We start from the raw sequence: 27,204 nt of genomic DNA on the forward strand, positions 1-27,204 counted from the left end.
AGTAGTTTGAGATCATATCGCGACAAAGAGATAGCAGTCGTGCGTCAAGAAGGCAATCGGATGATACGATTTTGTCTTATATATAGCCCCTCGAAAGTAGTCGTGTTGACAGACGGACTGTGTCAGCAGTTCTGCGCTTCAGAACGACTACCAGAATGGCTCGAGGTGAGTTCGCTATCACTGTTGCGACTTTCCTTCTTCAGCGTGGTTCTCGTTCCCAAGAGTTGGTTTCGAGTACACAGAATTCCTGTTGAGGAAACTAGGTGTTCCGACTATTTTCTTTCCAGTGTATTTCTGCAACTATTTTGCACGAGGAAAGATGACAGTAAGGAGCTGGAGGTTTAAAGTAGGAAGGAAATTACCAGATACGCGAGATCGGTACTGCTTGCAGTAGCCACATAATAGATTCGAGAACTTGCTCATTAGCAAAAGTGAAAAAACCGCATTCACTCTACCAGAATCCAATTCGGTAACACTCCCTGGGTGGTTCAGAACAAATTAAAGCTTTCATACAAGATTAATTGATAAGTATAATCAGATTATACTTGAACTACCTAATTTTACCAACATTAAGAGGAGTAATATAACGGAACTCAGTATACGATGCGTACATAAATATATTTTATTGCGTTTCCCATTTTTGATGAATTTATCATAAAAGGAGAGGGAATTGTGCAAATGCAGCTTAATAAAAAACCGGTTCGAACTAGAGAAAAACCGCGAAAAGCGAATATACAACCAGGTTTTTTTCGGCACCAATCTTCGCTAAAAAGGCAAAAAACGCGTAAATAAATTATACCATAATTTTATAAAGAAGTACTATTTTTAAACCATAAATACCAAAATAAAAGATACTTTGTATACCATACTAACATTAAGGCCACAGAGGATGCTCTATAAACATAAGCAAATCGAGTGTACCGCAAAATATGCTTTATTGCAGTAAGCTAAAGACGTAAAAGCCAATAATAATTGATATGTAACAGTTGCTAAGGAAGATGGCCATGCACACAAGCATAGTATACATATACGTTAACGTGTCTCGTCCTAAATTGAAAACGCAACATTTTTTTCTCTGACGTTACAAGGAGGAGGAGGAGATTAGTGTTTAACGTCCCGTCGACAACGAGGTCATTAGAGACGGAGCGCAAGTGAGGGAAGGATGGGGAAGGGAATCGGCCGTGTCCTTTCAAAGGAACCGGCATTTGCCTGAAGCGATTTAGGGAAATCACGGAAAACCTAAATCAGGATGGCCGGAGACGGGATTGAACCGTCGTCCTCCCGAATGCGAGTCCAGTGTGCTAACCACTGCGCCACCTCGCTCGGTCTGACGTTACAACATCGGACTGTGTAATATTTAGGGTATTTCAGAAGTGATGGTCAATATTGAGGGATAGGACAGGAATGATCATTCGAAACAAAAAAGTCAAGCAAAACAGGGGCTCTAAAACGCATACCTCACGAGATTTGAGCAATGCTTGATCTTCGATGCTGTGAAACAAATCTCTTCTAGTGAAAGCCCTTTGCTTTCCATATTTTGGGAAATGGTAATGTGGACCAAAACAAGAAAAAAAAATCAGTAACCATGTGCTCTAAAATGCATACCTTAAGAGCTATGAGCACGTGCTCATCTTCGCTACTTGGAAACACAACTCTTGTAATGAACAATTGCTCATGACTTTTAAGATATCCATTTTAGAAAAATGTTTACTGGACATTTTTTCTAGGTTTGGTCCATACTACTACTTCCCAAAATGTGGAAAGCGAAGAGCTTGTAGTAGAAGAGATTTTCTTCACAGTACCGAAGATGAAAAATTGCTCGTAGCCCTTAAGGTATGCATTTCCCACCCTATGTTCACTGAGACTTTTTTGTTTCTGGTATCGGTACTTTCAACTTTATGCGTTTACGCCATCAATTATGACACGCCCTGTCTATACAATCCCGTATTTGTACTTTTTGCCGCAGTTACCACGTGGTACGATGGACGAGTGATACTGCCCTACTGTGTCATTGTCAAACAGTTGTTACATTTGCAATTCATCGACATCATTGATATAATACTTTGCTTTCATCAACGTTAATTAATAAAAAACCTTAAAAAACTTACGGATTCTTCGTCAAACTAAGTTTTCTTTCAAAGCAAAATATAATTTTTGTCTTTCCCTAATTAAAATAAGAGATATACTTTATCGAGTTAACTTCAACTAAGCACTTTTCATTTTTGCCTGCAAAAACAAGAATATCGACATCTCTATTCCGCAAAAGACAATACAGTGGAGCGATCTGTACTAATATTTCATAATCTCTCCAACTTGAACATCTGTGGTATAATTTACAAGAACCTAAAATAAAACAGTGTATCTACATCTACATAGTTACTCTGCAATTCACACTTAACTGCCTGGCAGAGGGTTCATCGAACCATTTACATACTACTTCTCGACCATTCCACTCTCCAATGGCGCGTGGAAAAAAGGAACACCTAAATCTTTCCGTTCGAGCTCTGATTTCTCTTATTTTATTATGATAATCATTTCTCCATACGTAAGTGGATGCCAATACAATATTTTTGCATTCGAAAGTTGGTGATTGAAATTTCGTAAATACATCTCGCCGCAAAGAAAACCGCCTTTGTTTCAGTGACTGCCACCACAACTCGCGTATCATATAGTGACACTCTCACCCCTATTGAGCGATAACACGAAACGAGCTGCCCTTCTTTGCACTTTTTCGATGTCCTCCGTCAATCCTACCTGGTAAGGATCCCATACCGCGCAGCAGTATTCCGACAGAGGACGGACAAGTGTAATGTAGGCTGTCTCTTTAGTGGGTTGTCGCATCTTCTAAGTGTTCTGCCAACAAAGCGCAGTTTTTGTTTCGCCTTCCCCACAATATTATTTATGTGGTCTTTCCAATTTAAGTTGATCGTAATTGTAATTCCTAGGTATTTAGTCGAATTGATAGCCCTTACATTTGTGCGATTTATCGTATACCCAAAATTTATCGCATTTCATTTGGTACCCATGTGGATGACCTGGCACTTTTCTTTGTTTAGTGCTAATTGCCACTTTTCGCATCATACAGAAATTCTCTCTAGATCATTTTATAATTGGAATTGATCGTCTGATGATTTTACTAGACGGTAAATTACAGTGTCATCTGCAAACAATCTAAGGGGGCTGCTCAGATTATCACCTAGATCTTTTATATAAATCAGGAACAACAGAGCGCCTATAACGTTAACTTGCGGAACGCCAGAATCACTTCTGTTCTATTCGATTATTTACCGTCCATCACTATGAACTGTGACCTCTCTGAGAGGAAATAACGAATCCAGTTACACAACAGAGACGATACTCCATATGTACGCAATTTGATTAATAGTTGCTTGTGAGGAACGGTATCAAATCCTTCTGGAAATCTAGGAATATGGAATCAATCTGAGATCTCTTGTCGAAAGCACTCATTACTTCATGGGAATAAAGAGATAGCTGTGTTGTACAAGTACGATATTTTCTGAATCCGTGTTGGTTATGTATCAATTAGTCATTTTCTTCAAGGCGATTCATAATGTTCGAGTACGGTATATGCTACAAAAACCTACTGCAGTGATACAGGTCTGTAATTCAATGGATTACTCCAATTACCTTTCTTGAATATTGGTGTGACCTGTGCTACTTTCCAGTCTTTAGGAGCGGTTGTATATTATTGCTAACAAAGGCGCTATTGTGTCTGCATACTCTGAAAGGAACCTGATTGGTATACCATCTGGATCGGAAGACTTGCCTTTCTTAAGTGATTTGGGTTGTTTCGCAAGATATCTAATTTTATGTCATACTAACAGCTGTTCTAGTATCGAATTCTGGAATATTTACATACAAGAATTAATCAACGATTGAAACACGAATGAAAATCGGCGTTATTTATAGTCAGTTTCGTAGCAGTTATTGGACTTATTCTTGCACCAGCTTAAATGATGAACATTTATGAAAATAATTTATGTTGTAAACAGTTCGCTGACATTTTTGGCATCCGCTTTTAGAAGACGTAAACTTCGATTTTACTAGCAATTGCAGATCATAGCGATGATAGTCTCTGGAATAGGCTGTGACGGGCTTATCCGGTCTGTAACAAATCTGGTGACCGCTAGCGTCTGGTTTCGTCCATTTAATTCATACACTACTGGCCATTAAAATTGCTACACCAAGAAGAAATGCAGATAATAAACGGGTATTTATTGGACAAATATATTATCCTAGAACCGACATGTGATTATATTTTCAAGCAATATGGCTGCATAGACCCTGAGAAATCAGTACCCAGAACAACCACCTCTGGGCGCAGTAACGGCCTTGATACGTCTGGGCATTGAGTCAAACAGAGCTTGGATGGCGTGTACAGGTACCCATGCTGCCCATGCAGCTTCAACACGATACCACAGTTCATCAAGAGTACTGACTGGCGTATTGTGACGAGCCAGTTGCTCGGCCACCATTGACCAAACATTTTCAATTCGTGTGAGATCTGGAGAATGTGCTGGCCAGGGCAGCAGTCGAACATTTTCTGTATCCAGAAAGGCCCATACAGGACCTGCAACATGCGGTCGTGCATTATCCTGCTCAAATCTAGGGTTTCGCAGGGATCGAATGAAGGGTAGAGCCACGGGTCGTACACATTTAAAATGTAACGTCCACTGTTCAAAGTGCCGTCAATACGAACAAGAGGTGACCGAGACGTGTAAATTATGGAATCCCAGACGATCACACCGGGTGATAAGTCAGTATGGCGAAGACGAATACACGCTTCCAACGTGCGTTCACCGCCATGTCGCGACACACGGACGTGACCATCATGATGCTGTAAAGAGAATTTGGATTCAGCCGAAAAAAAGACGTTTTGCCATTCGTGCACCCCGGTTCGTCGTTGAGTACACCATCGCAGGCGCTCCTGTCTGTGATGTAGCGTCAAGAGTACCCACAGCCATGGTCTCCGAGCTGATAGTCCATGCTGCTGCAAACGTCGTCGAACTGTTCGTTACAGCCATGCGGATAAGATGCCTCTCATCTCAACTGATAGTGATACGAAGCTTCTGGGATCCAGCACGGCGTTTCGTATTTCCCTCCTGAACCCACCGACTCCATATTCCGCTAACAGTCATTGGATCTCGACCAACGCGAGCAGCAGTGTCGCGCTACGATAAACCGCAATCGTGATAGGCTACAATCCGACCTTTATCAAAGTCGGAAACGTGATGGTACGCATTTCCCCTCCTTACACGAAGCATCACAACGTTTCACCAAGCAACGCCGGTGAACTGCTGTTTGTGTATGAGAAATCGGGTGGAAACTTTTCTCATGTCAGCACGTTGTAGGTGTTGCCACCGGCGCCAAGCTTGTGTGAATGCTCTGAAAAGCTAATCATTTACATATCACAGCATCTTCTTCCTTTCAGTTAAATTTTGGGTCTGTAGCATGTCATCTTCGTGGTGTAGCAATTTTAATGGCCAGTAGTGTATGTTTCCTCTTCTACGGCATGTAAAGTTTAACAGAATATATTTTGGTTTTTGTCAGGAGAACAATGAAGTACTCTTTAATTGTGTATTTGGCATTATTAATATCACCAGACACAGAATCTAACTATAAAATGAAGTGAAATCATTTAAGTAGCGACCAAAGGTATCAACTATCTACTCAAAACTGTATGACATGCCAAAATTCCTCGAAGAAAAAGCATAAAATTTAAAAGCCCACATGCATTGGGTGGTACACTAACGTAAATTATCGTATACTTCATTATAACCTGGCTGAGACACTTCGGACCGTGTTTCCTCGTTGCGAGGTTCATTGCCTGGTACGTAGTAGTGGAAGAGAAATAACTTTTGCGCTTGTCTGCCGCAGCAATATGGGCGACCCCGACGCTGCTGCTGCTGGGTGTTTTCCTGGTGGCGTCCACTGCAGCCGAGGCCGGCATCAGCACCCGTTACGACGAGGCTACCGGACGAATCCTGTTACTGACCCATAGGGGTGAGTACACGGCTTCAGTGCAGCTCACGTGCTTACTCTTCTCTACTGTCAACCTTGCTATTTGCTCAGCAGCGCTTCCCCAGGAGCGTGAAATACGTCGCCAGTGCTGCTCTCTGTTGCTAGGAGAGAGAACTACTCATGTCCACACAAATACTGCTTACTAGGTTTCGTAACTTCTACTCCTCCGGGCAGAAAAATAGTTGATGACGGCCAGCGTAGAGAGGATATAAAATGTAGACTGACAATGGAAGGGAATGCTTTTCCGGAGAACAGAAACTTGTTAACGTCGAACAGAGATTAAGCGCTAGTAAGTCTTTCCTGAAAGTGTTTGTATGCAGTGTAACACGAACACGAACGATAAACAGTTTAGACAAGAAGAGAATAGAAGCTTTTGAAATGTAGTGCTACAGGAGAATGCTGACGATTAGACGGGTAGATCGCGTAATTAAATAGGAGGTCCTGATTAAAATTGGGGAAAAAAGAAATTTGTGGCGCAACCTGACTAGAAAAAGGAATCGGTCGGTGGGCGCATTCTGAGACATTAAGGGGTCACCAGTTTAATACTGCAAAGACCTTGAAACATCCCCTTAGAAAAATTAGTGAATTACTGTGCTAATAAACCTCTTACGTTATTTGATTTTCAAAGAGATGAGCAGAACTGAATGTACTCAGACATTTCTCTCTTTGTTTATTCTGATCAACACTAAACTGACACACACAATAATAAAAGAATGACCTTGACTAACAATAACCTATACCTTTCATGAATCACTTACCTCCCAAAAATCTTCGTTACTCGAACTATACTGCAATACAGCGAGCGCCAATACTGCCCGATAAATAAAAAATTCAAACTACTGAAGGCACTAACTACTGATAGGGATAGTTAGCAAATGAAAGATTTTGATAGAGAACAAACAATGTACTTACCTTAATAATATTCAAAAGTCATCATATATATGTCAGTTCATGATACAGTATTACAAATTTACGCTCACTGATGGACACACGTCCAGATAGTGCGCTCTCAAAATTCTGCCATCTCTCTCCCCACATTCACCACTGCTGGCGGCTCACCTCCAACTGCGCAATGCTACGCTCTGTTCACATCCAACTGCCCAGCACTACAAAAGCAAAAATTCCAACAATGCAAACCAGCCACAGACTGCACACAGTCTAGTCAGTGATTTTCATATAGAGCACTACCTGGCGTTACCAACATAAAAATCTAAACAGCCTACTTACAACCTGTAGCGCTTAAAAATCGTTGTGGGAAACCAAGAGACGAATACAGTAAGCACACTGTGAAGGATGTAGGTTGCAGTAGAAATTCGGAGATGACTAGTCTAGCACAGGATAGCATAACACCGAAAACTGTGTTCGGACTGAAGACCATAAAAGGAACATCCTTCCAGCAACATAAATGTAAATTGTAAGGAAAAAAATGGGACTTGCTTCAAATGAAAAGAAATGTAAAATTACGCATTTCACGAAACGAAAAAGCGGAATGTCCTATGAGTACGTATGAGTCACAAATGGAATTTGTCAACTCACACAAATACTTCATTATGACAGTTTGTGGCTGTGAAATGGAGTGATAAAATAGGATCAGTCGTAGGTAAGGCAGACTTCTGTTTATTGTTGCAATACTAGGCAAATGCAGTAAGTCTACAAATCACTGACCCACTCAAGAATGCTCAGAGTGAGGGACCCATACCATGTACGTCTAACAAGGATATTGACGTGTACAGAGTAGGGCAATACGAATGGTCACATGTTTGTCTAACGTGTGGGAGAGAGTTACAAAGATGCTGATAGGACTGACGCCCCTGAAAGCAAACTATTCCCTGAAAACCTACTTCGTAAGTTTCAAGAACCACCTTTACGTAATTAAGTTAAGAATGTTCTACGTATTCCTCCCGTAGGGATTGGGAAGAGAAGATTAGACGAATTACCGTGAGAACAGATGCTTTAAAGCACTCATTCTTTCCTCACTGCATACGTGATGACAAGGGAAAGAAGGCCAAATAACTGGTACATTGGAAAGCACACTCTGTCGTAGACTTCACAACGGTTTGGAGAGTATCGGTGTAGACGCAGAATGGTTGGACTTTAACTACTATCTTACTTTCACTGACTGGAACGCATACAGCGTGCAACGGGTATAAGCGCAGCTACTTTTATATGTAGTACCTTAACACGTACAAACGTCGATGTGTTGGTCGTTTCTTGTCTGAATTGGTCCTCCCACAAACACGCCACATAATTTACTACCTGATCTTTTCTGCACCATCGCAACTGCACCACTAAGTGGACTATGCCCATCAGTATAGACTGACCATTTTACCTTTACGCTTCCACACTGCAACACTTGACGTGGTGCCCAGGGGAAAGTAGCGTTACTGGCTTGCTCTTGCCACATGCACTTCGAAAGTACTACCCATCCTAAATGCATGCTACTCCTAACAGCTATAATTATTCGTCTAACAAGTGAATACTGATATAATGTTGTTCAATACGTCATACTCAGTCACCAAGAGAAATATCTGCTTTCATACCCGTTACACCCTGTATTTAGAGATTACTTCTAACAGTACGAGAGCTTGCAGAAAAGAGACACCTCTGAATTTTTGTGTGAAAACTTTAGTTTTCAAACGAAAACAGACAGACGGACAAATGAACAATAAAGTCATCCTATAAGGGTTTCGTTTTTTACCGACTGAGGTACGGAATCCCAAAAACGTTATTAATAGGCTCAAAATGGCTCTGAGCATTATGCGACTTAACTTTTGGGGTCATCAGTCCCCTAGAACTTAGAGCTACTTAAACCTAACTAACCTAAGGACATCACACACATCTATGCCCAAGGCAGGATTCGAACCTGCGACAGTAGCGGTCGCTCGGTTACTAAGGCCGGCTATTAATAGGCTACATATTTCTTATGTTCCACTATTGACATCGGTAGGGACAAAAACAAAGCTGTTGCATTGTCCTCAACAGTTTCTTAAGCCATTCTTCCTGTAAAATAGCGCCAAGTCCAGGTGATAGCGACAGAGGTGGATAGCGATCACACATTCATCTCTCCAAATAACACCAAAGGCTCACTAGCAGTGTGGTGACCGTGGTGGGCAGGGCACGTGTAGCAATTCATCCTCCTGCAAACAAAACCAGTCCTGCTCGACACGAGCTGTGTGAACAGGGCCCTCTCCTCTTGCAAGACAGCAACAAACATTAAACCATGGAATAAACCTCCTAAGTCAAAATGATCACATAACTGTTAGCAGTAGAGTAACCAAAAGGCCCATGGATTACCACTATATGGCAGCACAATTCATCACTGAACCTCTTCGATCTATTATTCTTGGGAGGTAAACTGGGCCGCAAACTAGAAACAATGACCAGAAAGACTCATCCAACCAAATGATTTTCTTCCATTGCCTCTACAGCGCAGGTCTTACGGCTTGGGCACAACGTTTCCTGTTATGGGTGTTTGAATCATGGATGAGTACTTTGGAAACGTACAACACTAGGGCTCCCTCAGTTACGAAAGCACCTTCCACACGAAAACCAAAAATTTGCCCTCGTTCGAACTAATTTAGCTCCGACATAAAGCAGCCATAACAACACAGAACACTGTTCGAAGGTAAATAACGTACTGAGGACACTGCACATGTGCCGTTCAGCTCAAATACAACAGATCTAGTATTAGCATTTACCGGGTGATCAAAAAGTCAGTATAAATTTGAAAACTCAATAAAACACGGAATAATGTAGATAGAGAAGAAAAAAATTGACACACGCGCTTGGAATGACATGGGGTTTTATTAGAACAAAAAAAAAAGTTCACAAAATGTCCAACAGATAGCACTGGACAGCAAAACGTCAGTGACTGCGCATGACAATCGTGTATAAAAGGAGCTGTAATGACAGAGAGAAACCTCCGCCCCTCCCTGGTTCTATCAAGCCCTCCAAATCATCGAACGCCATGTGCTCCGCCTCACCTTCCGCATCCGCCTTCCGTCCCCCATGCACATCCTCTACGACCTCATCCCCTTCCCCCACCTTCTCCTTTTCCTTGAACACATCCACACACTATATATTGTCCGCCGCCTTGATCCCCCTCACCCCCTGGTTTCTCCCATCCTCTCAACCCCCAACCAGTTGCCGCGCCTTTACCTTTGTGTCCCACCCTCTCTCCATCTCCACACCCTCCATCTCCTTTCCCAAAACAACTTTCACCATCTACCCCTCCCGGATGATGAGCTTCGCCCTGACATCTACCCTTCCTACCAACTGTAACCCCTTCTTCCTGCCTCCTCCTCTGCACTCCCTTTGCTCCCCCTCCCTCCTCCTGAGCGGTTTCCCCCTCCTACTCCCCCTCCATCTCTTGTGCCTCCTTCCAGTGTCTCTGCGCTCCCTCCTGCCCTGTCTTCCCTCTTCCTCTGCCGCCCCACGTGTCTCCTGCCTCTTCGTGCACCCACTGATGCCCCTCCTCTCTTCATCCCGCCCTTTCCCCAGCTGCCCCTTGCTCTCCCCTCCTTTTCCTTACTCTCTGACCTTTTCCCTCGGCAGGTCCCACCTGCCAGTTTTATTGTTCGTCGTGTGTGCTCCAAGTGGGTTTTAAGTGTGTTGTTCTGGAGTGTTTTTACTACTGTGGCCGACTTTTAACCTGTGCCTGCGAATTCAGTATCTTCTCTGTGTTTTAAGAATCACCAATTGTGTTTTTTAACTTTCTGGTGACTTGTTTTAACTGTCCCCATGAAAGCCTCCATGTCAGTGGATATTTTACCTCCATTTTCTCCCCTTACTCTGTTTTATGTTCACTCTTTTTATCTCCTTATGTATGTATCATTTTATTCTTGTTTTAGTTGTAGTGTCACTACAGAGCGGCAGATTGTGCTGCTGACAGCCCTCCCCTGCCCATATGGGGCAGGGGAATGAAATCACAATAAAGAAAAAAAAAGAGAGAGAATCAGATATGCCAACAGTTGCAGCATGCTGACGTTACCTGAAAAGGCGATTTTAGTGAAGCTGTATTATCAGAATGGGGAATGTGCTAGTTCATCGTTACGATCCTATCGCCATAGGAAGGGGATTCGAACGGGTGAAGGTCCGTTGACAAATGCAGCTGTGGCGAGAATAATTTCGAAGTTCAAAGCTATGGGTTGTTTAGACGATAGACCCCATAAAGGCCGACTGAGCACAAGGCGTAATGCTGCTAAGACAGCTTAGGAAGAAATAGAGACTGCAGCGGGTTCATCTACGCACGGGGAAGTCAGTGCCTGTGCAGTCGCACGTCGCACCGGCATTCCATACACTACTGTTTGGTTGGCACTTAGGCGTACCCTCCGATGCTATCCATACAAAATCCATCAGCATCATGAACTGTTACCTGGCGATTTAGTGAAGTAGAGGGCATCTGCGTTGTGGGCATTTCAAAAGATGGCGGAAGATGACGATTGTTTGACTAACGTGTTGTGGACCGACGAAGCTCATTTCACGCTCCAAGGGTCTGTCAATGCCCACAACTGCAGAATTTGGGCTGCCGAAAATCCTAGAACTGTCGTGGAAACTCCATTGCACGATGAGAAAGTCACGCTATGGGTTGGATTTACCACATCTACCTTTATCGGCCCTTTTTTCTTCGAGAAAATGCGTGATTCTGGTTTTGTAACTGCTACTGTGACAGGTGAGAGGTATGCCGATATGTTACAGAATCGCATCATCCCCTGCCTGGCTGATAAACACCTGCTGGAATGTACGATGTTTATGCAGGATGGCGCTCCACCCCACATTGCTAGACCCGCGGAAGATCTCTTGCGAGCGTCGTTTGGTGATGATCGTGTGCTCGGCTGCCACTTTCGTGATGCTTGGCCTCCCAGGTCCCCAGACCTCAGTCCGTGCGATTATTGGCTTTGGGGTTACCTGAAGTCGCAAGTGTATCACGATCGACCAACATCTCTAGGGATGCTAAAAGACTATATCCGACGCCAATGCCTCACCATAACTCCGGACATGCTTTACAGTGCTGTTCACAACATTATTCCTCTACTACAACTATTGTTGATAAATGATGGTGGACATAGTGAGCATTTCCTGTAAAGAACATCATCTTTGCTTGTCTTGCTTTGTTATGCTAATTATTGCTATTCTGATCAAATGAAGCGCCATCTGTAGGACATTTTTTGAACTTTTGCATTTTTTTGGTTCTAATAAAACCCCATGTCATTCCAAGCATGTGTGTCAATTTTTACCTCTCTATCTACATTATTCCGTGATTTACTCAGTTTTCAAATTTATACTTACGTTTTGATCACCCAGTATATTCGAGCAAGCGTCTATCCCGTGAAATGGCGTTCATGTATTTTTGTCCACCTCGATGTTCTGCTCCTGACCACAGCTACAGATGGACTGTTTGCTGGTGTGCCGCAGGAGGCCGCGAGGTGGAAGTGGGCTACGTGGCGGTCGGCAGCGGCGGCCGCCCCCGAAGCAGACCCCGCCACGAGGCCGGACCGGATGGAGAGTCCTTCCACTTCGGAGACTCGGAGGTCGTCTTCCGCCACGACAGGACGGCCCGCTGCGTCACTGCCCACCAGTGGATCAACTCGTCGACGACAGCCATCTCAGTGTGCCAGCGCCACCTGGGCAGTCACCTCTACGGTGGCATGGAGTCCACCTCCCAGCGGTGGCCCATCGAGGATGTCGAGCTCAGCGACTTCGCGTACGTGCCGCAGCAGATTGCCCACGCCGGGATCGTCGTGCGCTACTGGCTCTTCTCTGACGGAAGGCTCGTTCACATCCACTCCAATGTGCCGCTCTTCATCGACCAGAATACCAACCAGACACTGGACAAGATATGTTTCACTGCCGAGAACAAAGCTCCGTACCCAGTGGAACGGCAAGGCAACGTAATGGACTGGGATCTGTGCTCGTTCGACGACGCGAAGCAGGCGCACGTGTACGCGCTTCAGAACTACCTGGGCAAGCCGACGGGCATCCCCGACGAGCGCATGGCCACCCACCCCCAGTGGTCGACGTACGGGCGGTTCAGGACTGACATCAACGACACGGCGATAAGACAATTTGCCAGCGAGATAGTCGACAACGGTTTCCAGAACAGCCACATCGAGATCAGCGACAAGTGGGAGAGCTGCTACGGCAATCTGACCTTCGATACGACCGCGTTCCCCGACCCGAAGGCGCTCGTCGATGATCTGCACGCGATGGGCTTCCGCGTATTGCTGTGGGTGCACCCGTTCATCAACCGAGGCTGCGAGCCGCTCTACTCGGAGGCGCTGGCCAACGGCTACTTCGTGGCAAACACCGAGGGCGACACCCTCACGCGCTGGTGGAGGGGAGTCGCTGGCATCATCGACATCACCAACCCCGATGCAGTTGCTTGGTGGACGAATCGAATCTTAGTAAGTACATCTGCTTTCAGAAAATCAGCTACAAGATTTTGGTACTTTGACAGCCACATCTGCGGCCGTGAAAAAGACTCTAAATGAGTTACTGAACTTACTGAAACCCATGTAACAGGCTCAGAATAGGAAAGGATCAAACATCAACATGTTGAAGGGAGACCCGTCAAATAGATCGTCGTTTCCACCAAATTAATATTTATTTAAGAAAAACATAATGATCAATTAAATTCCATATTAATAATAATCATCAGAACCATCAGAATTATAGTCACATATAAAGTGACAATCTACTGAAATTTACAAGTATAAAAAAAGGAAACAGTATTCAATAAACACAAAGTATCAGTGTTTATAACAGTAAGAATGAAATATGAATCGTAATTTACAAAAGTTCATATCTTAATCGTGACAAAGTCCACAGCCTACAACCCTGACGGCAGTCGCTCAACCTAGGTATAGCTCCGAGGAAAAAGACAACAACTCAGCTTCAGCAAGGTATGACAGAAGACGCGGCGAAGCACGCCCGCGGCGATAACTTCGACCTCGCGCGTTGGGCAGGATGCCGCCATAAGTAGCGGCCAAGTCGTCACGGCTGCAAACACGAACGTAGACTCGCGTGTTTTGCAATCGACATAAATCACACGCGAGGCAGCACTCTCAAACAATAACAGAACTGTTATTGTTGTGGTCTTCAGTCCTGAGACTGGTTTGATGCAGCTCTCCATGCTACTCTATCCTATGCAAGTTGCTTCATCTCCCAGTACGTAATGCAGCCAACATCCTTGTGAATCCGCTTAGTATATTCATCTCTTGGTCTCCCTCTACGATTTTTCTCTTCACGCTGCCCTCCAATACTAAACTGGTGATCCCTTGATGTCTCAGAACATGTCCTACCAACCGATCCCTTCTTCTAGTCAAGTTGTGCCACAAACTCCTCTTCTCCCCAATTCTATTCAATACCTCCTCATTAGTGATGTGATCTGCCCATCTAATCTTCAGCATTCTTCTGTAGCACCACATCTTCTTGTTCAAACTGTGTATCGTCCATGTTTCACTTCCATACATGGCTACACTCCATACAAATACTTTCAGAAACGACTTCCTGACACTTAAATGTATACTCGATGTTAACAAATTTCTCTTCTTCAAAAACGTTTTCCTTGCCATTGCCGGTCTACATTTTATATCCTCTCTACTTCGACCATCATCAGTTATTTTGCTTCCCAAATAGCAAAAATCCTTTAGAACTTTAAGTGTCTCATTTCCTAATCTAATTCCCTCAGCATCACCTCATTTAATTCGACTACATGCCATTATCCTCGTTTTGCTTTTGTTGATGTTCATCTTATATGCTCCACCAAGATACTGCCCATTCCGTTCAACTCCTCTTCCGCATCCTTTGCTGTCTCTGACAGAATTACAATGTCATCGGCGAACCTCAAAATTTTTATTTCTTCTCCATGGATTTTAATACCTACTCCGAATTTTTCATTTGTTCCCTTTACTGCTTGCTCAATATACAGATTGAATAACATCGGGGAGAGGCTACAACCCTGTCTCACTCCCTTCCCAACCACTGCTTCCCTTTCATGCCCCTCGACTCATATAACTGCCATCTGGTTTCCGTACAAATTGTAAATAGCCTTTCGCTCCCTGTATTTCACCCCTGCCACCTTCAGAATTTGAAAGAGAGTATTCCAGTCAACATTGCCAAAAGCTTTCTCTAAGTCTACAAATGCTAGAAACGTAGGTTTACCTTTTCTTACTCTAGCTTCTAAGATAAGTCGTAGGGTCTGTATTGCCTCACGTGTTCCAATATTTCTACGGAATCTTCTTCACCGAGGCCGGCGTCTACTAGTTTTTCCATTCGTCTGTAAAGAATTCGCGTTAGTATTTCGCACCTGTGACTTATTAAACTGACAGTTCGATAATTTTCACATCTGACAATTACTACTAACTCTCTATTACTGAGCATAAATCAAAAAGTTTCAGCATCACTGTGTTTCAGCCTCAGTTTTATCGCTCTATGGATAGGAAAACGAAGATTGCGAAGTCAGAAACATTTAACGAGGAACTGGTTCGATGTCTGCCGCAATATTTATACCAAACCTGAAAACAGAAACTTTAAATTACCCATTACGCTAAGTAATGAAATACAATGATATCCGTCGACAGAGAACAAAACATAAGTTAAATTCTTCTTAACTTTCGCAAAAAGTCCTTCTCCGCAGCTCAGTGGTCAGCGTGTTTGGCCGCTATGCGGAGGAGCCAGGTTCGATTCCTGGTACAATCACAGACTTTTCCTTCGTGGTAGAAGAATAACTGGTGCATTCAGCCTCGTGATACCTCACGATTGAGATGCAGCGGCTCCAAGATCGAGGAAGCCGACAGCGGCAGGGAGAGTTGCGTGCTCGTCCCACACTCCTCCATTTAGCCTCCAATGACGTCATTCGGCACACGGTGACACGGTGATCATTTGGTCCAAACTGACGCAACAGTACTGCAGAAAACACAGACATCAGTAACAATTGTGTGGAACATTAGTGTCTTTGATCTTGATCTCACGTCTCACCCAGAATTAGAAAATACAGACCCCACAAGTGTTAAGCGTTGAGAGTGTGCATGTATTTCCATCAGTCTAGTTCCAGAAACGTGCTGCCTGTCACACTCTGGACTACATACTAATTCGAACATTTCGACTACGGAAATACGAAACACACAATCATATATCTGCCTTTAGCAATGGGTACGACAGCTGCTAAATAAAAGTCAGACTATAATCCAAAGCCTTGTTATCTGCCGTTTCTTTCATCCTTGATAACATTTATACACGTAAAAAACGCCAAGTTTCCGTCTGGTTCTGAGTTCACGCTTCGTCGTCTAGGCCAGCCTACAGCTGAGGAGCGCAAATACCATGCCTGGGCAAGCACTTAGGTGCCAAATAAACCTTCATGCACGTTAGAAGCATCTGCAGATGATTTTTTTCTGGTAGTCTCCTTTCAGAAAGCACATACGTCAAAATCTGCGACAATGAACAAATCTTTCTTTCTGTCTGACAGGCAGTACAACGAGATAATGAAATGTTATCATGGCAGTTTAGCAAACTGTCTGTAGAAAACTTTGTTGTAATAACTGGAATCATTACATTTACGATTTTAACTGTCTCCTTTACTTGCTTCGGCACCATACTCGTCCTCACTCACTGTCGCCTTGTCAGGACGCCTTCTTATCGGTAATAACTCCATTGTGACATACAGGCCTTATCGGACTAAAATAGGACGTTGCGTTAATTTACTATTCTTTTAGTTTAGGAGTCCGCTACTTACTTTCAGTCACCCGATGTTGAACGTGTAATAAATTTTTAGCTACTTTAGATTGATACTATAATGCTACAGTTTAACTAAATTGTCACTCTATTGTTATACACTCCTGGAAATTGAAATAAGAACACCGTGAATTCATTGTCCCAGGAAGGGGAAACTTTATTGACACATTCCTGGGGTCAGATACATCACATGATCACACTGACAGAACCACAGGCACATAGACACAGGCAACAGAGCATGCACAATGTCGGCACTAGTACAGTGTATATCCAACTTTCGCAGCAATGCAGGCTGCTATTCTCCCATGGAGACGATCGTAGAGATGCTGGATGTAGTCCTGTGGAACGGCTTGCCATGCCATTTCCACCTGGCGCCTCAGTTGGACCAGCGTTCGTGCTGGACGTGCAGACCGCGTGAGACGACGCTTCATCCAGTCCCAAACATGCTCAATGGGGGACAGATCCGGAGATCTTGCTGGCCAGCGTAGTTGACTTACACCTTCTAGAGCACGTTGGGCGGCACGGGATACATGCGGACGTGCATTGTCCTGTTGGAACAGCAAGTTCCCTTGCCGGTCTAGGAATGGTAGAACGATGGGTTCGATGGCGGTTTGGGTGTACCGTGCACTATTCAGTGTCCCCTCGACGATCACCAGAGGTGTATGGCCAGTGTAGGAGATCGCTCCCCACACCATGATGCCGGGTGTTCGTCCTGTGTACCTCGGTCGTATGCAGTCCTGATTGTGGCACTCACCTGCACGGCGCCAAACACGCATACGACCATCATTGGCACCAAGGCAGAAGCGACTCTCATCGCTGAAGACGACACATCTCCATTCGTCCCTCCATTCACGCCTGTCGCGACACCACTGGAGGCGGGCTGCACGATGTTGGGGCGTGAGCGGAAGACGGCCTAACGGTGTGCGGGACCGTAGCCCAGCTTCATGGAGACGGTTGCGAATGGTCCTCGCCGATACCCCAGGAGCACTGCGTAGGATCCTACGGTCTTGGCGTGCATCCGTGCGTCGCTGCGGTCCGGTCCCAGGTCGACGGGCACGAGCACCTTCCGCCGACCACTGGCGACAACATCGATGTACTGTGGAGAGAGACCTCACGCCCCACGTGTTGAGCAATTCGGCGGTACGTCCACCCGGCCTCCCGCATGCCCACTATACGCCCTCGCTCAAAGTCCGTCAACTGCACATACGGTTTACGTCCACGCTGTCGCGGCATGCTACCAGTGTTAAAGACTGCGTTGGAGTTCCGTATGCCACGGCAAACTGGCTGACACTGACGGCGGCGGTGCACAAATGCTGCGCAGCTAGCGCCATTCGACGGCCAACACCGCGGTTCATGGTGTGTCCGCTGTGCCGTGCGTGTGATCATTGCTTGTACAGCCCTCTCGCAGTGTCTGCAGCAAGTATGGTGGGTCTGACACACCGGTGTCAATGTGTTCTTTTTTCCATTTCCAGGAGTGTATTTTAACTAACTACTTAGACTATATTAGATAATCAGTTTTGGAGAGGCTGGCACATATTTTCGTCAGATCAGATGGTCGCCTCCAAATCAAGACAACACTAAAGGACATGTGATGTTTTCCTTTTAACCAGCCTGTCAGGGGTATAATACGTGACGGACAGCATATTTGGTGGTACCTCTTCTTTTCCCAGTCACCAATCTTAGGACTGAAACAAAGTTCGCAGTTTTTCGCTACAACAGGATTATGTTGCTATTTTTACAGTTCGGGAATTAAATCTCCACACGAATAACAAAAAGATTTTGCGCTCTTTACGCAGGTACGAGGCATTTCTTCTTCTGGGCAATCACGATTTTAGAATAATTAGGAATCACTCCTAACAACTGTCAGAACTCTCAACGCCAAGGTGCAAGTGGCAATGAACACAACGCGGTTGTGTGGTTTCAAGCATAGCTATCCGGTAGTGCAGCCTTCGTTCCCTGGAGATAGATTTCTGATGTATAGGTCATGTCTGGCAATTTCTTATACGTATCTCGACTTTTTCAACAATCAAATCTGCACAATATATACACTACCGGAAAATATGCAGCATTCTCGAGAACAAGATCATTTTATTGACAAGTGATGTGACACCATTGTGGGTGTATACGATAGCAAATTCAGACCAAACGAAACACAAATGTTCTCTCTCACCCCCCCCCCCCCATCCCCCCTCCCCCACCTCATGGCAATGTAGGCATGTTGTGTTCTGACAGACAAACGATCATATAAGTGCCGAATGGCATCCTGCGACAGATTGTTCCAAGCATCTTGCGCCCTTTACTGCAGTTTGGCAAGGGTTCTTGCAGGCCCTGAATAACGAGGCCTTGCTGCTTAATTATGCACAATCCGCCTTTAATAGATGGAAGAGATGGCGACCTCGCTGGCCAGTGCAGTTGTTGAGCACCACTAAAGCTCGTCGTGTCGCACCAGAAGTATGCAGACGAGCATTGTCCTGCTAAAAAAAGCACGTCACCTTCCTGTCCAACAAACTGCAGCATCACGAGGATAATGGCCTGTGCAATGTAGTGAACACTGATTACCCTACCTTGCAGAAATAACAGACACGACTCCAAGCCGTAACTGTTGCTCCCCCTCCCCGACATACATCATGTAGGCTGTCATTGTACCTGTGTGTCGTGGACGAATGCACTCTGGAATGGACAGCTCAACCACCTGTATGACTGTCTCTCGCGTACAGGCAAAACGAACTCTCATCACTTGAGACAACAGAGCGCCATTACACTCTCTATCAACTCTATCACGACACCAGAGTGCTTATGATTGGAGGTGTCATGGTGACAGTGGTTGCCTGGTCAGAGGAACACGTGATCTCAATTCTTCCGCAATCAGACTGTTCCTAAATGTCCGTAATGAAACAGCAGGTGCAACATGTGCCAGGGTCTCATCCCGCATAATGTTCCGTCAGCCAGTACTGCTCGCACAGTGCACCGGTCTTGACTTGCGTTTGTACTACGTGCTCGTCCAGAGCCTGGTCTACAGATGTGGAAATGTTTCACAGACCGCTTTGAAAGCACAGACACACCACCGATACATGCTCAACAATCCGCCGATGCGTTCATCCAGTTTCCCGTAGGCCCACGGTGTGTCCGCGTTTAAATGGCTGAAGCCGTTCAGTAGGCTCACGTACTCGCCGGTTCTACCCTAGAATGTAGGCTACAAACACTGTTCACCTCTAAACTCAGCACAGCTGCTGCCGGCCGAGTCAGAGCAGAGGGTACACAGACAGCCCTCCAATACACCATCTGATAGCTGATGTCCGTAACAAATTAATCACTGCATCACCTCAGCATGCACATATTATATAGCCCAGTGACACTGAACACAGTCATTGAGAGTGTTACATTTTTTTCCACCAGTGTAAATTAAGCCATAGCAGAATAATAAATATGTAGCATTTCACGGATTACTACAGATAGAGTGTAGCGTGTCACAAGAAAGCTACACTTTCAAATTCAGCTGCTACGTGTCAGCAAACAACACAAATCACATTCTTTGGAATAAAAGTATTGTTGTCCAGTGTCATAACTTTTCTGGTGTGTGGGTGCGGTGGTTGACTTGTTCACATTAATCGCAAAGCAGCAAGCTTCGTCGTGCAGGTAAAGTTTTCATGTTCGATTCATTTTTCAGGCACTCCAAAACGCGACGGGCATCGACGCATTCAGGTTCGCCGCGGGCGAGACCTCGTTCCTGCCGCAGCTGCCGGCCCTGGAGCCCATCGAGCGAAATCCAGTGGTCTTCACGGACGAGTACGCGAGGATCGCTTCGCAGTTCGGCCCCATGACGGAGCTGGAGGCCAGCGTCGAGAGCCAGCACCTGCCCAACTTCTTCTCGATGGACGGTGTGGACAGCATGTGGAGCACGCGCAACGGCCTGGAGACGCTACTGCCCAAGCTGCTGGAAATCAGCATGGTGGGCCACCCGTTCGTGATGCCGGAGAAGATCGGCGGCAGCACCAACCACGATGTCTACCCCACGTACGACCTGTTCATCCGCTGGTTGCAGGCCACCGTCTTCATGCCGTCTCTGGGCTACTCCATCGCCCCATGGGACTTCGATACTGACGTATGTTCACTGCCCACAGTACACACATCCGCCACTCTGTTCGTTTACACCCGAGTCTGCTAAGAAATGAACTACAGTTTTTTTTTTCGTAAACATGGTTACTCCTTATCGTGATCAAAGGCGAAGACCACCCAATTAGTTAATTCGAGAGAAGAACGTTCCTGTAACAGGATTTGTAGCGTTTATTACGTTCAATTTACAATTACAAATACACTACTGGCCTTTAAAATTGCTACACCAAGAAGAAATGCAGATAATAAACGGGTATTTATTGGGCAAATATATTATCCTAGAACCGACATGTGATTATATTTTCAAGCATTATGGCTGCATAGACCCTGAGAAATCAGTACCCAGAACAACCACCTCTGGGCGCAGTAACGGCCTTGATACGTCTGGGCATTGAGTCAAACAGAGCTTGGATGGCGTGTACAGGTACCCATGCTGCCCATGCAGCTTCAACACGATACCACAGTTCATCAAGAGTACTGACTGGCGTATTGTGACGAGACAGTTGCTCGGCCACCATTGACCAAACATTTTCAATTCGTGTGAGATCTGGAGAATGTGCTGGCCAGGGCAGCAGTCGAACATTTTCTGTATCCAGAAAGGCCCATACAGGACCTGCAACATGCGGTCGTGCATTATCCTGCTCAAATCTAGGGTTTCGCAGGGATCGAATGAAGGGTAGAGCCACGGGTCGTACACATTTAAAATGTAACGTCCACTGTTCAAAGTGCCGTCAATACGAACAAGAGGTGACCGAGACGTGTAACTTATGGAATCCCAGACGATCACACCGGGTGATAAGTCAATATGGCAAAGACGAATACACGCTTCCAACGTGCGTTCACCGCCACGTCGCGACACACGGACGTGACCATCATGATGCTGTAAAGAGAATTTGGATTCAGCCGAAAAAAAAGACGTTTTGCCATTCGTGCGCCCCGGTTCGTCGTTGAGTACACCATCGCAGGCGCTCCTGTCTGTGATGTAGCGTCAAGAGTACCCACAGCCATGGTCTCCGAGCTGATAGTCCATGCTGCTGCAAACGTCGTCGAACTGTTCGTTACAGCCATGCGGATAAGGTGCCTCTCATCTCAGCTGATAGTGATACGAAGCTTCTGGGACCCAGCACGGCGTTTCGTATTTCCCTCCTGAACCCACCGACTCCATATTCCGCTAACAGTCATTGGATCTCGACCAACGCGAGCAGCAGTGTCGCGTTACGATAAACCGCAATCGTGATAGGCTACAATCCGACCTTTATCCAAGTCGGAAACGTGATGGTACGCATTTCCCCTCCTTACACGAAGCATCACAACGTTTCACCAAGCAACGCCGGTGAACTGCTGTTTGTGTATGAGAAATCGGGTGGAAACTTTTCTCATGTCAGCACGTTGTAGGTGTTGCCACCGGCGCCAAGCTTGTGTGAATGCTCTGAAACGCTAATCATTTACATATCACAGCATCTTCTTCCTGTTGGTCAAATTTCGCGTCTGTAGCACGTCATCTTCGTGGTGTAGCAAATTTAATTGCCAGTAGCGTAATACATCAAATTAAAGAACAATTCCTTGTTTCTTACAAGCGTTCAATGTGAGCACCACTCATCACACCTAACATATCAATTCCATAGGCATGTTCTTCTCAAACCTCTGCCAGGCAGTGTGGACTGCAGAGTAACCATGTACTGTTTCGCAGGTATGACTTTTTACGACTGCGTACATGATCATCTCATAATAGAGTCCTCAGCGGTGCAAACTACAGACATGCACCTGAGGACAAGCACATTACAATGAGTTCTCCATATGGCCACCCTTCAGGTTTCAGCACGCTCCTCATCGATCTTCGCACACCGATTAAAGCTCTCCCTAGCAGGATAGCGGAGCCAAAGGCTTCCTCTCAATCAGACCCTTGCAAACAACTCCGGTCAGTCTCTCTAGATGTGTCGGTAGGGTTCAGCAATCCTTACGAAATCAGACAATGGCCTCATATGGAGCTTGGCTTCAGACTTGTTAACTATTATATCGGCCTTCATAATATTCCTATTCACAACTACAAAAACGCACGCAAGAAGCCAACTGAGTTAAGTCTGAAATATTCTCCTCATCATATTATTGTAACAATCTTTTCTCCCAAGTGGTAATCTTCTGTATTTTTTCCCAGTGGCACTTATTGCCATCTTATGCATGAAGGACATGTCCAACATACATGTAAGCTAGCTAGTAACTTGTGGTGGTGTTACAGACGCTGAACCTCAGCCGCAACCTGACCGAGCTGCACGCGCAGTACGCGCCGCGCATCGTGGAGCTGATGCAGAAGGCGGTGGAGGACGGCACGCCGGTCAACCTGCCCGTCTGGTGGCTTGACCCCACCGACCAAACGGCGCTCACTATCAACGACGGTACGTCCAACAGCTTCCTTATTCTCGTTCGGTGGATCTTTCCGCATCATTTTTCGTACCGAGGTGCTCGTTTCTTTCAGTTCATTCCTTCACACCACTACACACCAAGGAGTTTTCCTTCCGGAAGTGACACGCCCCCACAGCTATGTCTGACGTGCAGCGTGTGTACTGACTGCATTTCTGCCACTTAGATTTTTAATTCGCCAGATCAATGTACACTGAAGAGCCAAAGAAACTGGTGCACCCGCGAACACGCAGAAGTGCCGCAGGGTAACATGGCTTGAACTAGACTTACGTCTGATGTCGTTCTGGAAGGAACTGACGCCATCAATCCTGCAGGGCTGTCCACAAATCCGTAAGACTACGAGATCTCTTCTGAACAGCACGTTGCAAGGCATCCAATAATGTTAATGCCTGGGGAGTTTGGTGGCCAGCGCCAGCGGGAGTATTTAAAGTCAGAAGAGTGTTCCTGGAGTCACCTGTACCAACTCTGGACGTGTGGGGTGTCTCATTGTCTTGCCGGAATTGCCAAGTCCGTCGGAATGGACAATAGACATGAATGAAAGCTGGTGATCAGACAGGACCATTACGGAAGTGTCATGTTTCAGAATCGTTGCTACACGTATCAGGGGTCTCGTATCATTCCAACTGCACATGCCCCACACCGTTACAGAGCCTCCACCAGATTGAACAGTTCCCTGCTGACATGTAGGGTCCATAGATTCATGAGGTCGTCTCCATACCCGAACACGTTCATCCGCTCGATAAGATTTGAAACGATACTCGTCCGACCAGGCAATATGTTTCCAGTCGTACACAGTCCATTGTCGGAGTTGATGGGCCCACGTGGGACATAAAGCTTTGTGTCGTGCAGTCATCAAGAGTACACGAGTGGGCCTTCGGCTCTGAAAGCCTGTATCGATGATGTTTCGTTGAATGGTTCGCACGCTGACACTTGTTGATGGCTCGGCATTGAAATCCGCAGCAATGTGCGGAACGGTTACACTTCTTCCACGTTGAACGATACTCTTCAGTCGTCATTAGTCCCGTTCTTGCGCGATCTTTTTCCGGTCACAGCGATGTCGGAGATATGATGTTTTACCGGATTCGTGCAGATGGTTGTTGTCTTGCAAACGTCCCCATCTGTTGACTCAGGGATCGAGACGTGGCTGCACGATCCGCTACAGCCATGCGGATAAGATGCCTGTCATCTCGACTGCTAGTGATACGAGGTCGTTGGGATCCAGCCCGGCCTTCCGTACTACCCTCCCGAACCCACCGATTCCATATTCGCCTAACAATCATTGGATCTCGACCAAGGCGAGCAGCAATGTCGAGATACGATAAACCGCAATGGCGATAGGCTACAATCCGACCTTTATCAAAGTGGGAAACGTGACGGTACGCATTTCTCCTCCTTACACGAGGCATCACAACAACATTTCATCAGACAACGCTTGTGAACTGCTGTTTGCGTATGAGTAATTGTTTGGAGACTTTCCTCATGTCAGCACGTTGTAGGTGTCGCTACCGGCACCAACCTTGTGTGAATGCTCTGAAAAGCTGCTCATTTGCATATCACAGTATCTTCTTCCGGTCTGTTGAATTTCAGGTCTGTAGCACGTCATCTTCGTGGTGTAGCAATTCTAATGTCCAGTAGTGTATCTTACTTTACCGAGCAGACAAGTCTCTGATCCTGACGTTCTGTGAAGAGTCGTGGGCGTCCAACCATTTAGCGCCTGGTGGTAGCTACACTTTCATTCTGCCTCTTTCTTTAGATGCTCACCACAGTAACATGTGAACAATCAACCAGCTTCTCGGTTTTCGACACACTCGTTCACAGGCTCTGCGTAATAATAATCTGTCAAAGTCTCTGATCTCAAAGGATTTTGCCATTTGAAGAGCATATCTTCGAAGGGGTGACCCGCCATTTGCGTCTGCTCCGCTACCGTAGTTTTGTTACCGCGCCATGTGCCCGCAACGCCACCAGGTGGCATCTGACGTCGCGGTAGGCAGTGGTCATAATGTTTTGGATTATCAGTGATATCGTTCCAAAGTTGTGAAGTCCTTTATGACGCTCTCTGTATGTCTTAGTACCGCAATCGCACTGGAGATTCCGAGACGCGCTTGTGTAAGTGTTGGCAACCCTGTGGGAGCTGGCGCCTTGACACGGCCTGGCCTTTGTTTGCAGAGTACCTGCTGGGCGAGGACCTGCTGGTGGCGCCGGTGGTCCGCCAGTGGGTGGACTCACGCGACATCTACCTGCCCGTCGGCCAGTGGCGCGACGAGGTGGACCCCGAACACCCCATCTACCGCGGCCCGCGCTGGCTCTACAGCTACTCGGCGCCGCTCTACAGCCTGCCGCCCTACTTCTCCAGGGTCGCCGCTGCGTAGTCGCCGCCCAGCCGCCGAGCCTCGATTCTGTACAGGGAGAAGTTATCTGCACACTCTTCTCCCAATGCAGCGATGAATCGACGCTGTTCAGTTCTTACAGCTGACAATTACATTCAATTTTTATCCGCCAAACACTGCATTCACTCAAATTAATAGCCCTTGTCCACCACATTCTTGTCATTCCTCGCATCCTTCCTGTCCATCATATCCACTGACCAGAGTTTTCTGGTCTGCAAACTAAAACAGCATGAGAAAATTCGTTTCGAAGCAGTTAATTTAAGCATATAGCGACATCTTATGCTCTGAGTTTTTTAAATAATGGGCAAACAATTCATTGATCACTGATTACGTGCCCTGAAATCAGAATTTTTAATTATGAATTTCTTTTACTTCACGCCTATGGTCACAAATTTTTATGTCATCAGACAAAAATTTCGGATCATAGATGTGAAGTAAAGGAAATTTATTGTTTCGGGTCATTGTTCAATTCGCGACCTTGTCGCAGCTTGTGAAGCTTTTAATTATTTTATGTAATATGTGGTCTCACTATAGCAGTAATACTGACTGCTGTCATGAACGCCCCACTTTGTACAGATCTAAGCATTCTCCGTTGGTTGGCCTTGTTGGAATTTACGAAAAATCATAATGCTTATAATCTGCGTTATATCTGAACGTGGGCCGGCCAGTGTGGCCGAGCGCTTCTAGGCGCTTCAGTCTGGAACCGCGCGACCGCTACGGTCGCAGCTTCGAATCCTACCTCGGGCATGGATGTGTGTGCTGTCCTTAGCTTAGTTAGGTTTAAGTACTTCTAAGTTCTAGGGGACTGATGACCTCAAATGTTAAGTCCCATAGCACTCAGAGCCATTTGAACCATTTGAATCTGAACGTCTCCCGGTATCTGGAATAAACAGTAAAGAAATACATCCTTACGTTCAACATCAGTGACGTACACAACGTCATAAATGTATTTTTTTAAGATATGACGTGTATTACTCTTTCTGGTTCTTGGCGGATTTTCCCTGCCAGTTTATAAACTGACTTTGTTGATCTTAATACGTGCTCACATTACGTACTCACTAACAAGCAGTTATATTAGAGAGCGCACGAGAAAAACTACTAGGATACCTGTGGCCCCACATTGACAAGATACCAGTATCACGTGATATTTTCGTCCACTTGCTGAATACATTGAAATTTGATATCTGTGAAAGTCTGTACAAATTATTTAATCCATCTACATGCTTATGCTGATGATTACTTATGCAGTTAGAGTAGCAAGTGCACTAATAATCGTATTTTTCTCTGAAACATTCACTAAGATGAAAGTGGATGCACTGTTACAACACAGAAACGATTCAGCGCATACAGCAATAAACTGACATAACAGCAGAAATACAACTCCTAAAGCGAATAATAAAACTGCAACACACATTTTTTGGTTGTAGGAGGAGGGAAGAAATGCATCAGACCATTTAACACTAATCTATCCTGTATAAGCACAATGAGGTAACAGAAGCCATGGGATACATCC

General features: G+C 45.6%; 1 protein-coding gene across 1 annotated transcript; it reads left to right on the plus strand.

Moving 5' to 3' along the window:
- On the plus strand, window positions 1-25,805 carry LOC126281883 (myogenesis-regulating glycosidase-like). The gene is made up of 6 exons (XM_049981198.1): window positions 1-165; window positions 5,899-6,024; window positions 12,457-13,445; window positions 20,441-20,875; window positions 23,123-23,279; window positions 25,471-25,805. The coding sequence occupies exons 1-6, from the start codon at window positions 156-158 to the stop codon at window positions 25,671-25,673; spliced, it is 1,920 nt and encodes a 639-aa protein (XP_049837155.1). The 5' UTR covers window positions 1-155; the 3' UTR covers window positions 25,674-25,805.
- The last annotated feature ends 1,399 nt before the right edge of the window (window positions 25,806-27,204 follow it).

The sequence above is a fragment of the Schistocerca gregaria genome, chromosome 7, assembly GCF_023897955.1.
Source record: "Schistocerca gregaria isolate iqSchGreg1 chromosome 7, iqSchGreg1.2, whole genome shotgun sequence".
NCBI lineage: Eukaryota > Metazoa > Arthropoda > Insecta > Orthoptera > Acrididae > Schistocerca > Schistocerca gregaria.